The 20,348-nt window shown below is 41.0% G+C and overlaps 1 protein-coding gene across 4 annotated transcripts in view; it reads right to left on the reverse strand.

Moving 5' to 3' along the window:
• Positions 1–1,576: 1,576 nt before the first annotated feature.
• LOC135990631 (WASH complex subunit 2A-like) overlaps positions 1,577–20,348 on the reverse strand; it is a 38,651-nt gene continuing 19,879 nt past the window's right edge. For 2 of the 4 annotated variants that reach the window (XM_065638433.1, XM_065638431.1), the window contains 12 exons: positions 18,997–19,160; positions 18,423–18,531; positions 17,311–17,496; positions 15,978–16,157; positions 13,640–13,768; positions 13,338–13,433; positions 12,084–12,200; positions 10,397–10,459; positions 9,474–9,686; positions 6,555–7,163; positions 5,281–5,455; positions 1,577–2,050 (listed from right to left, as the gene is read on the reverse strand). In XM_065638433.1, coding sequence (XP_065494505.1) covers positions 1,914–2,050; positions 5,281–5,455; positions 6,555–7,163; positions 9,474–9,686; positions 10,397–10,459; positions 12,084–12,200; positions 13,338–13,433; positions 13,640–13,768; positions 15,978–16,157; positions 17,311–17,496; positions 18,423–18,531; positions 18,997–19,160 — 2,178 coding nt within the window. In that variant the 3' untranslated portion in view covers positions 1,577–1,913. The remainder of the gene's footprint in view (positions 2,051–5,280; positions 5,456–6,554; positions 7,164–9,473; positions 9,687–10,396; positions 10,460–12,083; positions 12,201–13,337; positions 13,434–13,639; positions 13,769–15,977; positions 16,158–17,310; positions 17,497–18,422; positions 18,532–18,996; positions 19,161–20,348) is intronic. The other 2 variants (XM_065638432.1, XM_065638435.1) reach the window with 2 other exon arrangements.

Raw genomic sequence — 20,348 nt, forward strand, 5'->3', positions numbered from 1 at the left:
GGGGGAAGAGACTCTCCCTGTGCCAGTTTAGAAAGACTGGGGGGAAGAAAGGTTTTGATCTATATCATGGTGCAAGTTTCTATCAAGAGCTTTTCTCTACTGAGGTTTCACATTAAAGTTTGAGAAACGCTTTAAGGCAGGAGCTTTTTTTCTTCTACTCAAACAACTTTTGGCCCCCAGGGGTCTTGGCTTGTGAACAGCACTTTTTGCAATGCTAACAGAAGTTATTAATGTGAAGGGCCAAGAAGAAAGGAGGATGTAGAAAAGAAGTAGCAGAATTCACCATCTTTTTCCTCTCCCCTAGTCTGTCTTTGAAGTCCTTCTAAGCACAGGAGAGTAAAGCAGCAGTCCAAATCATGTATGAGGCATACAGAGCAGATGTAATGCCTATAAATAAACTGAAGTGCTCTCACTGTACACACCCATTTGCAAATAGCTCTCATATTCTTTTCCAAGCTGCTCCTCCCAGCTTACCCTCCGCTTAAATGAATCACTGCCAGGCCCACCTATGGCACAAATCAATACACGATGTTTCTCCTTTATCCCTTCCAACCTTTCCTTCTGCTTTAGCCTCATCAGCGCTAGGTGCTTCACTGCAGTATTTACTGAGCCTGATAAAGTAAATCCAACTTGAGAAACAAGAGACTGAAGCAGATGTCTTATTATAGGAAGAAGGGCTTCAGTCAAAGTGGGAATTGCTCTCAAAGTCCTCTGAGAACATGCTTTAAATTCACAGAAAGCAGAACAGTCTTAAGAGTTGAAGATAAAGAGGTATATCACTATCATAAAAACAGCACATCTAGTCAGAATTGCAGGCAATCACTGGTAAAATAAGATAAACATTTGATCCTTCTGCATTTATGCATTTGCTCTACTTGTATACACGCAGGAGAGCAAGTGTCTACCATTGGGCATGAAGTACAGTTATGGCATCAGTTCCAGAAAGGCGATCTATAGAATACAGGAAGCAAGAAGGTTAAACCAAATGCACTGGACAGTTAAGAGGATTCCACAAAATAGTGACCTCCTGTGAACAGCCTACAGTGTGTTACGGATGAGAAAGGACAGCAGACAGCAAGCCTTTGGGCACAAGTGAGTCTCTGCACTAAGGTATGCACACAGGCATGTTAACCTGGAAGTGACCCAGTACAGATGGACTTCTTAGAAAGTGTTATTTGCAAAACTTTGGCAAATCCAGGCAGGTAAAAAAATCTCATTTAGTGAGATCTCACAACTTGAACAGAAGACCATTATAGGGTTCTGTTGTTTTCATGGAGCACTAGGTGCTCATCTGTAACACACTCTTCTGGCAGAGAAGTTTTAACCATTGTTATAGCCCACATTAGCTGCTAGTATGAAATATCTCTGTCTGGTGTCAAGTCCTGCACTAAGATTTGTTAAGTGCTTGATTACATGAGAGGAGAAGATGTATCTGATAACAGATCTCAGTCTTACCCTAACATTAGCTCAGTAAATTGGCAGCTGAGTCAGACAAGACATGGTAGTGGTTTTGGTTGTTTTCAAGTCATGACGCAGACATCCTTAGCAAGCGGAAAGTAAGACATACAGACAGATATGGTTTAAGACTCTATTTACTATTTATCAATTATTTTCTGTATAGATCTGTTGAATAAAACAAACTATACTTTGTATAATAGATTACTTCATTGCAGGTATTGCACAGGGCACCATGGAAACAAGATAGCTGAAGGTTACTGTCTTTTTTTTTAAAAAAAATATATCATTTAGCACAACTAGAGCCAGCGCAAGAGAATACTAACCATTTTAAATGGGTAATCTAATTTAAATATCCACATCCATCTCATTTCAGCTCTACTGGATTAGAGAATCCAGAGTATTAGTACTGAACAGGGCATAAGGAAGGCCTCCTCTCTGCAACATGCTGCCCGTGGCTACTGCCCTCCAAAGGCATTCAGTGGGTCATCAAATGTGCTCTGTGTCTTGCTTTCAGATTTTGCTTCTGAGGCCGCTGGGGAAGATCTGCTTTTGGGAGTGGGTATCTTGACTTGGCTGCTAGAGAAAATATCATCTAAAAGGAAAAAAAAATAGATAGATTTTAATGTGGAGTGACTGCCAAACAGAAATAACATTGTACCTAAGAGTCTCCAGCACATGGCAGTGACTGCCAAGGACATTCTGTGATAAACAAATGCTTTCCTGCTGCTTGCGATTCTAGATGCGTTTCTAAGGACATATGTGGGAGCTGCTAGATGTAAGTCAAATTAAGAATATTTTTTCTTCTCAGGAAAGCAGCATAATACTTGTATTTTATAACATGTTCAAACTCTCATAAGCATTTGAGAAGTACTAATAAATTACACCTTCTCAATAAATTCCATCGTGCAAGTGCCACATAACACCCCTCTTGTCTAGAACATTAGCATCTGAGGAACTTGAGAGATCCAAGAGCTGTGAGGTTGTTGCCAAAGAAAAACAGAGAAGAAAAGATGGTACTTGCTAACAACTACTGTTGTACACTAGCCATATGAGAGTCTCTGATCTACAGCACAATAAGAACACAGCATAAGTCACCTGAGAACAGAGCACAGCCAAGATGCGAGGAGGCAGAGAACTACAACCGCCATCCTGCTGAATATTCAAAATGTCTGTCTACAATCCTGAATCAAGATCTCCCACCACCTTCCTCAACACAAACATTTCTGTTATGAATAACTAGGACCACAAATGGGAAAAATACCATGTGGTTATTAAGACATAGCTCTCTCCTGAAAAATAACAACAGGTAGAAATGAAACCCTCCAACCCAGATACTCTGTGCCAGCAGCAGAGCTCACAGACCTGCAGTTCTTGCTGTGGCAAGTGCTGCTTGTGTTTAGGACTCTGCCTGTGGGAAGAGATGGAGCTTCTACCATACACGAGCTGAAGTGCTGCTCTGAGGTTTCCTGGGCACACACAACAGTGTATCTTTTCCTATACATTAAGGTTTTAAATGTAGGATATGCAGATTATGCAGCTGGATTATGAGGGGATGAAAAAACTTTTACAAGACTGAGATACATGAATCACTAGTGATTCCCAAGGCCAGTATAAGTAGCACATAACTGGTCTTGAACCTCTATTAAGACAACACAGGTCTTGTATACAGAGGTTAATAGCCATTTACTAGTCCAGAGTATAAAAACTAGTATTTCAGCCTTCAGCCTGTATCCCAACCTTGTGCAGAGGCCAAGCACGAAGCGGCCTATCACAATGTGCTTGTCTTTGTTTTCTTGTTACTTCTTCCACTCCAGCACGTGTCTGCTACAGTGCTCATCATGGGGATTATACAGGAATAATCCAGGACAGCATTTCAGCACAAGAGCAGTTTAGAGAGGCAGTAAAACAGACTAATCCCCTACTGGCATCACTCCAAAGTGAGAAGCTATCACAGGGATTAGCTTCACAGCAGAAGGGAAGTACAGTGAGTGCCATAAGTAGAAGAGGTATCACTCCCATTTTATAACAAGCCTTAAGGAAGAGGAAAGTTTTGGCCATGGAAAACAGTATCTGTCAGTGCACAAGAAAGCTCAGTCACCATTTTGCAGACAGGCAGAGGTGACATCAAGATGTCCATGTCATCAGCCATAAGGTCACTGAGGAGGCTAGGAGCATAAAGACCTGAGAAAGAGTTTTGCTAATAAGCCTAACATAAAAGTAGTACATAGTGACTAGAAGCTGTAGCAGGACAAAGGAAAGCAGCCTGCAGCCTCCCACCCCTTCCAAACTGTACTCACTTACTGTTTTATTTGCAGGAGAAAGTATCTCCTAAGACAACAATACGCAGCCCTGATAAAGTGCTACCATGACTACTTAAAGCCAAGCCTTAACCTGAAGCACAGGCAAGTGCCAGTTCTGCTCTGCTTCCAGCAGGGTATCCTCTCCTGCAGGCATCTTCCCCGCACTCCTGTAGGTGTTGTGGATCTCCATAGCTTTGGGCACTAAGAAGCTGCACACCTATGGCTGCACCACAACACAGTCAACACTCTAGAGGAAGACGAAGTCTTTCAGATACAGGGTGCTGCAGATGCTACAGGGTGCTGTAGATGCTACAGGGTGCTGTAGATGCTACAGGTATCAAGATCAGATGTGACATCAAACAACAAGCTCTAGCACCAGGGTAGATGTCAAAAGTGGAAGTAAAAACAACAGGTTCTACTGTGGCTAATTTTCCAAGATACTGTCAAGTAGCACTCTACAACTGTTTTTTTCAACATGAGGTCTGGATTTTTATGCTGAAATATTTGGAAAGGGTAGCTGTTTGGGAAGTTTTCATTTGCTATAGGCTACATTAAAAAAAAAGTAAATTATTAAAATAAGGTATTTTAATAATCCAATACATATTTCAAATACCTTGCATGCAAACATTTAAGTCTTATTTTTTACACCAATTGAGAAGGTTTTGAAATCTCAAGATGCTCATTCTCTGGCAAGTTTTATAACACATTTACAGACTTCAACCAGGTTCCAACAGGCTGGAATGTTTAACAGCAGTCCAAACAAAAACGGTGATAAGTCAGATTCAATTTGAATAGGCTAGAAAGAACGAACAATGACAAGAATCAAAGCTAGAGGAGAATTTTTTGTCTTAGAGAAGGAATACTTGCAGTCTCAAAGAAGAGCTATAAACATGAAGAGCCTGAGAACAAATAAACACAGTTGGGGATCAAATGCTTTTTGATACCTCCACTGATGGAGACCAAGAAAGTAGCATACTGTGCATCATTTCACATTACTATATGCTGCTTTTTCAACGAATTATACAGGGCAAACTTTTGCTCTCAGATGCAGTATTTGTAAATTGTTCTGCGTCTACATGGATGTAAACAAAATGTTATGGGTTCCACGGTAGTAAACACAATAGTGAAAGTGGGGTGGAAAGAAATGCAAATTTCATTTCAGTGTTTCATCTGAAAGTATGATACAAAAAGCTGTGCAAATTGAAACAGAGAATGTATCTCAGAGCCATAACAACATGAGATTAGTCTCTTACTCCAGACAACAGAAATTTTCTAATTCCCACAGGTGAGAAAAACCCTACAGGAATTAATTATTCCTTCTCTCAGAAGAATTTTATACACCCTCCTAAATCACTTAAATGCCGTACTAGTCCTACAAACCTTGAAAGTTCTCATCCAAGGTTAAAATCCAAAGATATTTCAGAGCAGTTGAAAAGTTGAAAGAATAGGGTTCTAAAACACCTCCGATGAATGTGACTCAGGACAATATTATGAGATTAGCTGCAAGACAGGAGGCACTTACCCATATCATCATCAAATATGGATTTTTGTTCCACCTTTTTCTTGGGTTTCTTTTCTTTTGGTTTTATGGTGAGATCAGCAAAGATATCAATGTTATCGTCGAACAAGTTAGTCTCTGGCATTTTCTCTTTTGCTTTGTTCATTGGTTTAATTGCCTCAGTAGCAAATATATCATCCTTGGAGCAAAGCATAGAGAGATCATCAATACACAACACACTTCAAGAGAATAGTCAAATTACCTGTACACAGCAGCTGAGATGTTGAGAAGACTGACAGCCTTGGGCTTCTCAATCCTGAGAAGTCAGAGTCCCTTCTCCCCGTGGAAGACTTGGCAGAGTGCCTTAGTGTGGGATTGTGTGTAGTCATTATCACTTAAAAGAATTAATCCTGCCAGCAATTACTAACCTAAAGATATGTAAATCCTTTCAGTTTTAGGTCAGTCTGCTCCTCTAACAAAGATAAGAGTGACTTGCAAAACACCTAATCAGAAACTACAGAGACTGCTGACTTGCAGCTTTAGACATTTTGAAGCCTGCACAATTAGTTGAGTCTTGTTTTAAAACATATCTCGAGACTGTTGGATAAAGTGTCCTTTAGCTGAACGTTGCTCATTATATGCTAAAATTATATTATGCAACCGATATCCAAACGTATAACCAATTGGCTCTTTAGGACTGCCCTAAGTAGTGATGAGATTTTGTATATAATAAATGTTACTTTTCTTTCTGGTGTGCTGGCTCCATTCCAGCATCCAGACTTGCACAACTATAATAAACAGTGTCTCATCTTTGTGTGCTAAAATTTGGCTTAATTGCATACCGAGTACACAGAACCCTATTTTCGGGATAACATGTACACAGGTCAAGTACAGCACACAGAGGCTTGGACGAGCTGCCCAGCCTGCCAACTTCATTGCTTTTTAATAGTCATTTGAGCTGCTGTGCGTTGAACAGACAGCTAACAGAAAAGAAACAAATAGTTTATATTACTCTGGAAAATATCATAATCATAGGTATGTTGTCACAGCACATTCGGTGACATGCCTGCTCTGTGTTGAGGCTCCAACTTTTAATCCACTCATGCTAATAAGAGGGTGAGCAACGAAAGAAAGGGCTCCTATTGTCCAGCAGCAGAGCGTGACTGACAGGTTGCTTCACTATCTATCCTGCACAGCCCATCCTACTCAGCAGCCTCCATTAAGCCTGTGTCCAAGTAAAGGGGTCTGCATAAGGCTCTGGGGATGAAAAAGGCCAAGGAGGCAGGCTCAACTATTACCTCAAAGATATCGGCAGTAGGATCAACAGCTTGCTGGACAGCAGATTTCAACTCCTTTTTTCCAGTTTTCTGACAGGTGAAGAGAGAGTCGTCTTCTTCCTCCAAAAAAGGTATAGGGCTGCTTTTTGTTGAAGATTTTTGCTGTGCAGGCTGGAAGAGATCATCACTGTCTTGATCAACCAGAACAGACAGATCAGGCTTTTTCTCCCTGCCCTTGATGGGCTTGTTAGCCACACTGTCTGGCACTCCCTCCTTTAACTTTGACTGTGCAGCTGGTCTGGATGATGAGCTGCTTGCGAAAACGTTTTCTGATTCAAACAGATCATCCCCTTGGTCTGTGGATTTTGGAGGAAGGAGTTTGTTTGTCCCAGCAGACAAAACACTGCCATGAGCCGGTAGTGACAAGCCAGAGAGAAAGCCATTTTCCTTGGACTCTGCTTCAGTAGCAAGAGGTTCCTTTATGTTCACTACTGCTGACGTCTGTTTTGGTAGAGAGAATTTGGATTCTTTAGCAGCGTCCACCTCCTCACTCTCTTGAGACTCTTGAGCAGCTAGACGTCGGGCCATTCTGCTAGGAGGTCTTCGTTTTCCTGTAACCTTGATCCTGGTCTGCAAGAAAGGAGGAAAAGCAGAGCAGGGTCATACATAAGAAAAACAAAAAACAAACGAAACACTTCACAGAAGACAGGTTAGGATTCCTGCTATATTTCTTCGTAACACTTCCTCAGCCTTCATAACACTGCAATTAACATGCATTACCCATTTCATACTAGCATACTGAAACTGAATTAACTAATTCTGTTCACAGCTCTGGTTTAAATAACTTAAACAGCTACATGTACATTTAAACAAATGATCCATTGGAAATCTTGAGCAAGGAATGCTGAGCAGACACTGATTTAGGTTATACGGAGAAGCAGTAGGAACCATTCATCATCAGCTCAGCAGCATCCATCCTCCCTATTTTTCAGAAAGGGGAAAGATGGACACGTGGGACATTCAAGCTTGGAGTAGTTTGCAGCAAGGTTCAGAAAAATAACCCAAGACTTCTGATTTGCTGCCCTCTGGTCATTCCACAGCAGGTGGAATGGGGGTACAAAAGCAACAGCACTTGCAAGTAGAGAGTCACAACACAGGTCAGCAAGCCATTCTAGCCCCTTGGCTTAGATAAAACCTTAGTCAGTCTGATAGCTTGCTAATCCAGGGGCTTCTGCAGTGCAGTTCTGCCCAAGCCATGACTAATTATCTTTTCCATTTAATTTCATTGTATGCATATGCATACATTTCATTCCTCTGCTGCTTTTAAAGCAACCCCCCTGCAAGTTGCCATTATAGCCTCTCCCTCTATTCACACAGGTAGGAAACAGATCAGTACAACTGCCTTTTCCCTTTTGTTAATTTCTGTGTTGGAGTAGAAGGGCAATTGGGGTGGATGTGCTGTAACACAGCTTACAGGAGCCATGTACTTTTGTCAGAATCATTGTAGAAGCACATCTGCCTTCAGAATGTGTGGCTGTATTGATCAGAGCATGGCTGAAAAACAGGAAAATTATGATGGGAGATGCACTTGAAAGAAATTGATCCCTGCTCCATGCACTGTTCTTTGAAAAGACAGCCAGAATGCTGGGTATGTTGCTTTGTTTCAGCCTTTGGAAAAACTGCATTTGGCTGCATATATTTACAGCTTAAACTCAAACTTGAAAGGTTCAAGAAGCAATGACCCGACAAAATTAAGACAGGTAACCTGAGCCACAAAACCATTTACTGTATAGTTATTGAGATGCTGCTTCTCAGATTACTTCTGTAAACAAACACACATCATCACTACAGCAAAATGAACATTCAAGGTCGACCATATGCAGCTACAGGAGCTCTAGTCTTTTGCAAGCCTATCTATTTAAAAGTATCATAATAGAGGGGTTTTTGTCTGTTGTGCAGGACATGCTGCTGTTGGAAACAACTATGCCTACATGGTAATACATTAGTCAGATGTACAAGCTTCAAACACATTGGATACTAAGGGGTCATGTCAGCCATTGTGGTGACAGCTGCTGCATCTTCCCACGTCATCTCTGCTGCTCATCTAGTAAGGAACAGCCCCAGCAGCATTAAGGAAATAAAGAATCAAAGTTAAGATCCTAAGTTATGTTATTCATATTGCTGCTGTCAGGAAACTCAAGAGATTTATAATATCATAAGCACCCAGACCAGATCTCAACTACATGGTTCAAGCTTTTTTTATTTAAAGGACCACTAAATCTTTAACTAGAATATGCATTTTCCACTCCATAAAGTAAAAGGTATGAATAAAAACCAAGTAGAGTCAGGAGACAGAGATCTTCCATGACAAAAGCTGTAACACTTTTGTCATTTTTATTTTGTATGTTTTGTTTGGTTTTTTTTTCCTTTAAAAACAAAGCTTTTGTTTGAAAAATAATTGGGAGTGACAGTTCAGGACAACATGACATTTTTATCCACAGAGGAAGTAAAGGACAAACTACAGCAGTGATGTGTTCTTGATATCTTGCCACAGCAGCTGTCCATAATGTATTTTATAGTTAGCCTACAGGAATGCCTTTTTTATGGTTTTCAGGTTGGCGTCTCCTGGGACAGGACAAGGTGTTACACTAAAATACCTTTAACCTATAGGGAAAACCACTGTATTTGGGGAATGTACACATGTACCTTGAAAAGGCACAGAACTAGGCATACACATAAGCCCCTTACAGAGCTAAGAATGCAGTAGGCTTGACTTTTTCTTCAGTGGTCCAAAGAAGTGAGTATTAGATTTCCACACTTCCATATAGATTCGGATAGACCATACTGTTAGCAGAACTTGCATACGAAACCACAAATTCTGGCACAAGGACAGACTGTGTTTTTAATCCCCCTTTCTATCCTCTTAAATACCAAGATTACCTTATTGGTGCTGTGCAATGTATCCGCTTGCATAGGCTGATCAAAGCTTACACCAAGTTCTTCATTGTTTCCTGCAGCAGAGAAGGCTTCACTGTTCTGTACATCCTTGGGCTCATGCAATGGAGTGTCCAGAACTGGTAAGGGGGACTTTACATTGGAGACCTTAGGCATTGCACCAGGTAGTAAGGCTGCAGGGTTAATAGCCAAGTTAGCCTACAAAACAGAAAAAAACAAAAACAAACAACAAAAAACCACACGCACAAAAAGAAATCATGTTAATATTGCTCAAGGGCAAGCACGGCTCCAGAGAAGCAGCAAGAACTAGTGCATATAGGCATTCAAGTTCTACTTCTACAATTGCCTGGCTTTTATCACACCTATACACTTCTGTGTCTCCCGTGTCCTCTGTCTCACTAGGTCTGTGGAGTGCTCAACACCATTATTCTGTATAAGAGCTTCAGGGACAGCATGGCCACGTTATGTCAGATCAAACACCTACGCAGCTCAGTATCATGTCTGAGGACAACAAGAGTTCTGACATTAAGAGAGATACCGTGATATAGACAGTTATTAGTCATTTCATGTCAGAAAAGGGACATAAGCAAAACACCAACCCCCTAAGACTCTCTGAACATACTGCTAAGAGTCACATACTTAAAGTAGTACTGAGAAGAATAGCAGGTCAAAGAGAAGCCCACCCCCTGCCTCCCAAATAGAGTAAATAGTGCTGCTCAGAGTCAGGTCTGAAACAGGAGGGAGAAATAACATTACACATGCAATACAGAAAAAGTAATTAAAAATACGCCATCTGAAAAAAAATAATAAAATTGCAAGAGTAAGAAAAGGAAGTTTCAGGGGAAGCCATCAGTGAGGCAAGGATGATTTTTTTTTTTGAAAGTCAAAATTCCAGTAAAGTTAATTACTTGTAGCTTTCCAATCCGAGATGAGGGCTCTTTGGTTTTAATGTGAACAGGACCTGTAGATTTCTGCACAAAATTACACTGGATTAAACAAGTGGACAAGTTGTTATTAACCAGACCATAGCTTGCATTTTAATACATCTATAGAAAGCAGCTCACTGCTTACCAATTTCTTCTTGTTATCATCACATTCTACTAGAGCTACAGTCACTCAATTTTCAGCTTCATTTCCCCACATGCCATAGCTTCATCTTCATTATCACATTTTATTCCACTCTCCTTCTACCCAGTATTATACTTTGCCATAGTAACCCAACAACTGCCATCTTCTCCAGGTCACGCAAAACACCAGTCAAATCAAACTGTGACAGCTACCCTCCCTCCTTGCTTACTCCCTACCCTAAGACCCTCTGAAGCCTTGTTGCCAGATCATGATACAACCAACTCTTCTCTTTGTGACTGGGTGTAATAGGGCCACAGACTTCAATGAAGCCTACATGGAAGCTAAGCAGGCTACAAAACTGGACCTTTCAGCCTTGCAAGGAAAACAGCTTCAGGGAAGTGAGTGCTCCTCTGTAGAAAGCAGGCCATCAGTGCCAGAAGTAGGACTAGAAGAGCAAGGGCAGCTGTTTGGTCTGAAGACTTGGGACAATTCTAGGACTCAGGGATGAACCAAATCAGCTAAGGTGCTCTTCCCATGGTTTACTTTCCACAAGTTTGTATGTCTGCTATGGTTTTGTGAGCTGGGCTGTACTGCTGTTGGTGTGACTGGGCTGTTAGAGCTCCTTCAGCCAGCTTGAAGTAACTGAAGGTTTACAAGGTTAGGACACTGGTTTGGTGGTCTTGATAGCATGACAGAGGAATCCTAGTGCCTGAGGAGATTGTTCTCCACTTAAATGCATGTGGTGTGCAGCTGAACCTCAGACAGGCTGAGATCTTTACTATACCAGGCTGTCAGCAGCTACAAAAAAAAGGGATGATGAGTGTTGTTCTACACTTCAAGGAATACTTCACCATAAGGAAAGACAGGCTAATTACTAGCCCTACAGACATGCTCTGTGTTCCTCAGCCCAGGGGAGCTAAAAAAAAAAAAAAAACACAAAACCACACCACACCCACTCCCCACAACAAAAATCTAATCTCCTACAGATGGAAATCCAACAAGCAGCTCTGCTGAGGCACAAACCAGAACTCAGATCCAGGCTGCCCCTTCCAGAGACCCTTGGTTCCGCAAGATTAAGAATAGGAGTAGGAGTCTTATTTGCTCATCATAAAATCTTTCAACCGCCACAGATTTGTGCTGCATGTCCTGATCTCCTTTCCAATAAAGCCTACCTATACTTTAAAGATCACATTCACTCCAACCGACACTGACACTTCAGAGAAAAATGAACCACCACCCACTTTCAGTCCAACCGGACTTGAAGTATAGTTCTTCATTGCTGTGTATTTTGCCCTTGTAAGTCTGTGGGCAACGAACACCACACTGTATCAAGAAAGTGCATTTAAACTTTTTGCTAGTAACAGCACATGGGCTGATAAGCAGAGACAAGCTTGGCCACGCATTGCTGCTTTGCAGCCAGTGAATCTACTCACTAGTTTTGATCTTTTCAAGAGACTTATTTAAAACAAAATGCTACATCTCCTTTTTCTTTGCATGCTGTTCAAGGCACAAGATTCAAGTACTTGCCTCTGTAGTTACTGCCTTCAGAGCTTCATCTTGTTTGGCACATAAAGCATTTTCTAGGTTACTGCTGTCTGAGGAAGGGCCAGTACTGGCCTTAAATGTTTTCTTCTCAGCTGTTTTCTGAAAGCATTAAGAGCACAACTCAACATGAATTGTCTAAAAATCATGGTCTGCAGATTAACAAAAAAAAAAAAACAAACCCAAAACCAAACCAAAACAAACAAAAAACACCCACAAAAAATACCACACAAACAAAACAAACAAACAAAAGCAAAGCTTTTAAAAAAACTTGCTTCTATCTGAAAAGAAAGCTAGCCACATCTTTTAACTCTGTGATGCATAGATGGCACTGACTTTTGGCTCTGCAATGACAAGGGCCTTCTCCTCTGTTCCTTCAGCCTACCTCAACCTTTGCTGTCTATGCTAATGATAAATAATGAGAGTTTCAATAAACACCCAAATGCATACTAATTTCCTGATGCACAGGACAACAGTGAAAAACAAAAGCACAAAGTTCACTAAGGAACACTGCTATTTTTATGTTTTCAAGCAAAGAGGCACCATGTATAGCTGCCAAGCACTAATTACTTACGACCACCCCTTCCATAGTCCTCAAAGAAACTGTTTCCAGGAACTATTGCCAGTTTTCTAGCCTAACTTCCAGCTATAAACATGAAAATAGACTAAAAGTTGGCCTCAATTTAATTAAGCTAAATAGAGTAGCAGTTTAGAATGCATGTTAGGACTGTGACCTCAGACCACCTGTAATGCAGTCTAGTTCATTACTGCAGCTGCTCGACCTCTAAAAACAATCCAGTGATCACAAGGATTTTAATACTGTGTTCATTACCTTAAGTCAAACCAACCTGCAGAGACTTCAATTATGTAAGTCATAGAGCAAGGCTTACCAGTCATGTTTAAACTACAGGGAAGTAATATTAGCAAGTTAAACAACAAAACAATTATACAATACAAACTCTGTTATTCTGATTTCTGCTCAGGTGTGTTCTCTTACACCTAAGCCAGTCCCTGTGGTACACAAAAAGAAGAATCCAACCCTCTCATCCCAGCTTTGGGAGACCTAATGCATCTGTTTGTTCCCTATGTCTTAAAGGTCACAATGACCGTTTATATTCTCTTGAAAATAATTGAGAAGTCACTTAATTTCTTGTGGAAATACATATGGAAAAAAATCCCTTCCATACATTTCTTTCCAATGTCATTTATATAAGCCATTTACAGTAAAGGAACAGATACCAGAAGGTTTGCTTTAGTGGTACTGAAGAGATCATCCTCATCATCATCCCCAAAAAGCCCTCCTCCAGGTGATGGCTTCATGATACGGTTTGCAGTCTAAAGAGACAAAGGATAAAGAAAAGAGGTGTCACAGATCAAAAAGCACATCTCCTTCAGCCCATGATGCCTGAATTGATATTAGCACTTGGCCCTTCCTGGAAATCAGTGACTTCTAAGTAGTGTTCAATCAAGGAATGCCAGTAGGCTGCACAATTCAAAGACTGTTTTTAAATAGCAGATTCAGCAGAAGACTTGGAACTTACCATTGACTTCTTGGGGCTGGCAAAGAGGTCAACGTCTGGATCATTGTCCTTCTGAAGCTTGTGACTGAAGAGGAGCTCTTCATCTTGAAAGACTCCAGTGCTTTGGGGCCGAGTACTTTTCTCAGAAGCCTGGAAGGAGAGGAGAAAGGTCCACACAGTGAGAAACTCCCTCCGTAAGGAGGTTATTTGCTTAGTGATAAGGCATGTTACAATTCACCTGAGGCTACACTACAACCCTGGTAACAAAAACAGAACTTTAGCTGCCAGTTATATATTTCAGTTTGAACCAAATTTGCAAAACTTACGATGTCAATATTTGTATACACAGTTCAATTTGATGAGAAGCTATTAATCAAAATCTAGCTGACCTGAGATCCAGCTGCTACTATTTACCTGTAAAGTTTCCTTAGAAGGAAGGGGAAAAAAAAAAGTTTTCAGTATGTTAACATGGGTATACAGTAAGGTTTATATTTCAGTAAGACTTTTATGCCTTGAATTTTTCAGCTGAGGGTGCAGGACATAGAAGTGAGAGGAAGAGAATCTGGTTAATTATCTTCCTAAGATACCTTCTTAAAGGAGAATAAACTAAAAAACCCCCACAAGGCTGAAGGCCTGTAAAGCTATTACTGTTACTAGATTCCCTGTTCTCCTCCCATTAAAGCAAATACACCTCCACAATGAGGAACAGAACATATTGTCTGCCTTTGACAAGAACTTGTACTTCCAAATTTGCTGGTGAGAGGGAAAGTTGACAGACAAATACATCACCTTATCAGCCCTCCACTATCTGGCAAATCAACCAGTATCAGCTGCTCAGACGTCTCGGTAAAGGCCAGTATCTGTTTCACCCCCTAGCTGTCTCTTCAGGACCTCAGCAAATGACAGGACGCCTCTTAGGAGCATGACTGCAGGTCCAGCAACACAACGTCAGACTCCAAATCCAAGCAACAGGAACAGTAGCCATAAGAATAAAGGCCAATTCTCCCCTTCTCAGTCCAAGTCTCCAGAAGCCCCAAAGGCTGCCTACTAAAGCTAGTTTCCCATACACCATTTTTGGCCCAAGCACCCTGTCCTATAATTTTTTTTACTGCTCCATTCTCGGCCTCTCTGTGCACCAATTTTAATTTTACAGCAGAAGTCAGGTCACATTTTTAGAGCACGAGAACTGCTGTTTACGCTCAAATACATGAAAATCTAATGCACATCTAGAAGTATCCACACATGAAATGCATATTATGCTGAGATAAGCAAGGAAAATAGCAGCACCTTTCAGATTTGCCTATCAAAAAGATTGAGTTCCTAAACTACTTATTCTAATTTTCGCATGAATATGCACTTCAGCACCTTAATCACTTTGTGACTATTATATGCTGACAGCAGAGTGCTCTGAAGGAAAGATTTGAAAGAATTTGTTTCTTTGCTAATTTGTTAGACAGATGTGGCTTCCTGAAAACATCTCAGAGTGTCCCCTCTCACAACAAGTGCTCAAGCTATCAATCCACTTTAACACAGAAGCAGCTATAAACAGGGATTTTTCTCCAAAAGCCATCTACTTCATTCTGAATAAAGTATGTATAGCCTTTAGGTTTGACAACTTACTTTACATGGTCACGCTAAGATGATGAAACCTTGTGGTATACTGTAGTACACAGTCTATACTTTTTGACGTGACTTCAAGTTTACGGAAAAAAATTTGGTACATTTCCATCATGTAGAAACAAGATCATTGCCATGGATTCAAGGATATTGCTGCTGAAGATTCAAAGTCTACCTCTTCATGGCATATGCTCTATCAGGAAAGCCAGACAGCAAGAATATAGCAACTGTAGGCTTTTTTAAAAAAGTGAACACATACTTGAAAATCAGAAGTAAACAAAGAATTAAGATGATTCTTGCTGAAGCTAAGTCTGCAGGCATATATCCACCAAGCAAACTGCAACAATATAAAGAAAATAAAGGGATAAACCACAAGGCTTTAAATTCCACATCCTTCTACTGTCTAGTAGGTCTTGCCTTGAGGGATAACTGGGGAATCAGTTCCATACAGCAGACATCAGGTAGCTCCACCAAAACATCTGCATGGATTTTTTTTTTTTTTTTTCATACTAGCATGCAGCAAATGCTTTTGAGTTAGTGGGATGTAAAAAAATTTACAAAGGAATTCAGGATTATGGGGAAGAGCAGCAATAATTTCTAACTCAAGAATGTGGAAGTTTAGAAATAGAAGATGATTAGCTTCCATAACATGAAGAGAGGGAAGGGTAAGAACAAAACCATGCCTAGAATAGTGGAGGCAAAAATACTATTTCCTAGTGTTCAAGAGCTTCCCTAGACTCACCACACCAATTTCTTTCTGTGCATTTTTAATGCCATCATCATCTTCCGGTCTCTCCTCTTCCTCCTCAAACAGGCTTAACACTTTCTTAGCCTGGGTCTTGACATCTTTTTCCAGAGCTGGTGGTGATGCTGCAAATAGATCTGAACTGCTGGCTGACTCCAAGGATGTTGCTGCAAAGGGCTCCACCAAAAAAAAAAAAAAAAAAAAAAAAAAGCAAACAAACAAAAAAACCCCATCATCCTGTTGTTTAGTTGAGGTTTGCCCAAAAACCACTAAGTTTTCTCAGTTAAATGCCAGCAGTGATCAGAGTTCTGCAATCCATTACCAAGCAGACAACTATATTCACTTCATTTTTCCTAAGCAGACAGAATAGCCACATGTACATTAGCAAGAGACAGTCAGTAAAGAAGGACACACTTTATGGCTCTGAGGGGAACACAAGTTTCCTCCTGTACACTACACAGTAGCGCTGTTGATAAGCAGTTTCCTGCATAAGGTTTTCTCCTCATCCATACGCCAGGTGCATGTGCACCATAAGGCTGCATTAAGCAACTTTGCCATTATCTCTGAGGTACCTAGTTAATACAACTTGCGATTCTTTGGAGTAAGCAGCATGACCTGAACCTTGAATGCACTCAGGAAAGTGCAAAGCACAATAACTACTCTGGAAATTCATCAACCAGCAATTCCCCAACAATGATTCAGTAAGACCATGCCCAAGATAAAGTTCTGCTGAAGCTTCTTCAATAATACACATCAGTACTGCTCTGTAACAGTGTTGCCCAGGAGAAATTCACAATCCTGAAATCCACAGCTACCAACACCATTTATAACTCATCAGACAGTATGTTGAAACAAAGGTACTGAGCTTAAAGCGAAGCCTACACGTTAGTATAGGCTTTTAAAGTAAAGCGCTGTTCATGTGATTAAAGATTACCCAACCCACTCCAGAGGAAAAATGAACCAGATTCCTGCCACCGTTTAAAAAAACAAAAGAAAAACAACCCACAAAAATAACCAAACCAAACACCAAGCAATTATCTCATGTATATCAACTGGGAAACAACTTTTAAATGCCGTTTAATCAATTTGCTGTTTGACTGACAAGTGATTTTGCTAAATGGAGACAGTTATTCTCTCCTTGGTAATAGAAGAGGCAATCCAGAAAAAGAATTCTGTCCCAGAGCAGCATTGTTAGACACTACATTTTGTGTGTGTGTGTGTATTTTGTTTAGTTGTTTGGGTTTTTTTGGTGTTTGTTTCTGGTTTGGGGTTTTTTGTTGTTTAACCGAGCCTTTACCAAACCTCGGATTAATGTAAGAAAATCCCTCACTTTTTCCTTCGTTTGCTGCCCTGCAACATCTGTTCCTCTAGGCACAGGAACTGCTCCAGGCTCTTCTGAACACCATAATGTGTCTTCTACCTGCTTAGACTTTGCTGCTCCATCTGGCAGATCTTCCTTTTCCTCCTTTTCTTCTTCATTAAAGAAGGATGGTGCTTGTACTGGTTTCACTTTCTGCTGCAAAATTAAGAGAATGCTGATGAATAAAATTGGTGGTTATATAAGAATCACACGGTGCTGTGGGATAGCAGAGTCTCGGTTTGCCTTCTGCAGGGGCCTAGGACACTGGAAACGTGCTTGACTTCTACTTTCCTCCCACAGGACATTCTGGTCTGCAAGTTTTGATTTCTAGTATTATAGACTCTTGAGTTTGGTTGAAGAGTGCCAGGAAGCAGTTGCAAGCTTAGAACAGATGCCCTGGGTATCTTGTCTGGTTGGTGTACCATCTCCTGTGACTGCCAGCAGCTGGACTGTGCCTCACGTGTTTCTTCTTCTGTTCCCAAGCCTGTCATCTTTATGGGCCATGACAACTGTTTTCCCACTAAGCAGAAAGGCAAGGGCAGGAAGAGAAGTGGCACACATACATGTACAGGAATTCCCACTACAGACACAGCTGCATTAAGCTTTTGCAACTCCTACTCTCAATTCCAAAGCATAACCAGACAGGCAGCACACTATGGTCTAAGTTCGTAAGACAGAGGACAGCATAAGCACCATCAACAGAGGGCCAGTAGGAAACCTGTGGACACAACTGAATCAGCTTGGGTTGAGGTGACATAAAGAGTGAAGCCCTAGCTTCACAGTCGGCAGTTTGTTCAATAGTATTTTATGGTTGAGAGCTCACAAAACATCCTCAGGAAGAACTTTTAGCATAAACCAAACAAATTTAGGGTTAGCGGTCAAGAAAATTTTGATATCTCTATTAGGCTGATGGTAGTAAGAAATTTTACATGTAAGAGTTCAGTCTGCTCTGTTCCCATTCCCAGTTTGCTAGAACTACCATCGTCTAAAGTAAGTCAGACTTACATTCAGTACCTAACAAGGAATAAAGACTATAAAAAGACTAAGCGTTACACATTAGTTTTAAAAGAAAGGAGAGCTACCACTGCAGCCTTAGCAGCTGAAGGAAGTGTTGACTGGGAGCTGAAGAGCGATTCTTCATTAATAGCATCATCTTCAAACAATAACGATGCTTTCTGTGGCTTTCTTTGGCTGCAATGAGAGAGAGGAGAAAGTGGAAGATTCAGTGCAAAAGCTTCAAAGGCCATGCACTGCATCTGTTTGAAAGTATCACTTAGGATCATAACTTACAGCACGTGGTCCCAGATACAGGACTCTGCTTCCTCACTGTCTCAGCAACCCTACCACCCTCCCTTCTTGTCTACACAGCTTTCTGGAGAAGTGAAGATGAAAGAGGATTCTATATTGCAGGCACGGAAATGGAGAGCCCAGTTCAGTGGTGGTAAGGAGATTGATCCATCACAGATACAAAAGAGGTAAAAAAGCCCAGCCCTGCCCATTCCCACTCACACCCATCTGCTTCCTCCTCAGTAGCAAGGGACAACACTTGCAATATGCCTGGGTCCATCTGGTTTTGAGGGCACTGCTGTGTTTTTCCAAAAATTGTGCCGCCCAACCCCCCACCGCCCCGCCCCGCCCCACTCCCAGGACTGTCACCTCTCTTTAGTGATTGCAAATAAATCCTCCTCATCCTCTTCCTCAAAGAGGCTCATCTTCTTCACAGCTTTAGCCTGACTGACAGTGCTAGCTGGTTCTGCAGGGTCCTCTTTTTGGTCATCTTCTGAAGGAAGTTTAGCCGGCTTGGAGACATTCCAGTGTTCCTTAAACACAAGGAACCCTTAAGTTTTCTTTTGGCTTGGTCAAAACCTCTTTCCCATCTTCTCTATAAGCAGAAACACTTCAGCGTCTAGGCAGCCCTTCCATCTTTCTACTAGTCTGTTTTCCTGCCTTTGTGTTAGCCACTGTAATCTGATTTTTCTCAAGCTTTGCAAAGAGCCTGGCCACTGGATGGCATCTGGAATTTGCCCAGCAAAGCAGGGTACCCACGCTTTACTATTATAGTTGCTCTCAAAAACTGAGGTCAGTGTCAACTGCAGTCACAGGAGTAAGGTCACCCAGTAGAACCTGATTTGAACTACTTAAATAATTAGCAAGTTTGATGTTTGGAAAAAAAAATTAATCAAACCACAAAAAACCAACAAAACCCCAAGAAAAAGCACAGCCGCCACACCCAATACACCTTATTACTAGAGTGCATGATGCTGCACTTCTCATTTCCTCAACTTCCAACCACAGTAATTTTCTCTTCCCTTCCACCCCCCCTCCAAGCTAGCATTTAATCAAGCCTATCCACTGGACAGCTACCCACTGGACAAGCCAAAAATCTATATTAGAAGGAAACACTTCGGGGTTGGGAGAGCTTTCTGGCTTATGTGTTTTCTTACTCCCAGCATTCCAAGTGGTTTGCCCTGTTCCCCACCTCTGTTAGTCCCCTTTCTAAAAGAGACTACAGGCATGTTGAAGTATGGACTTGGTTTATTCTACATTAAGATAAAAGATGCATCTAAAGATATTACTAGTATCCATTAAACAAGCAATTATGGGACAGGTAATAAAAATCAAGTCTACACAGAAGAGTAATTTTGGGGGGTGGGAGGGCTAAGAAGATCTGGATCCTGTTCATGCGAGTTAATTCAGAGGCTTTCCAGACAAGTTTTTGATTTACTTAGTGTCTCTGGCTTTCATTTAAGATGCAGGACAACACCTAATCCACTCCTAGAAGAGGGCTGCTCTCTGGAAAACCTAGTTATTTATGTTTCATTTTTCCCATCCTTAGATTTAAAAAAAAAAAAAAAAAAAAATCCACCAAACAAAAAACCCCAACCACCACCACACACAAACCCCTCCACCCTAAAAACCCAAAACAAAGAAAAACTTTCTACATATCTATATAGAACTGCTAAACTTTCCTTACAGAAATTAAACCAGTAAGAGCAAACTTACTTTTT

Source organism: Caloenas nicobarica, chromosome 7 (genome assembly GCF_036013445.1).
Source record: "Caloenas nicobarica isolate bCalNic1 chromosome 7, bCalNic1.hap1, whole genome shotgun sequence".
Classification (NCBI taxonomy): domain Eukaryota; kingdom Metazoa; phylum Chordata; class Aves; order Columbiformes; family Columbidae; genus Caloenas; species Caloenas nicobarica.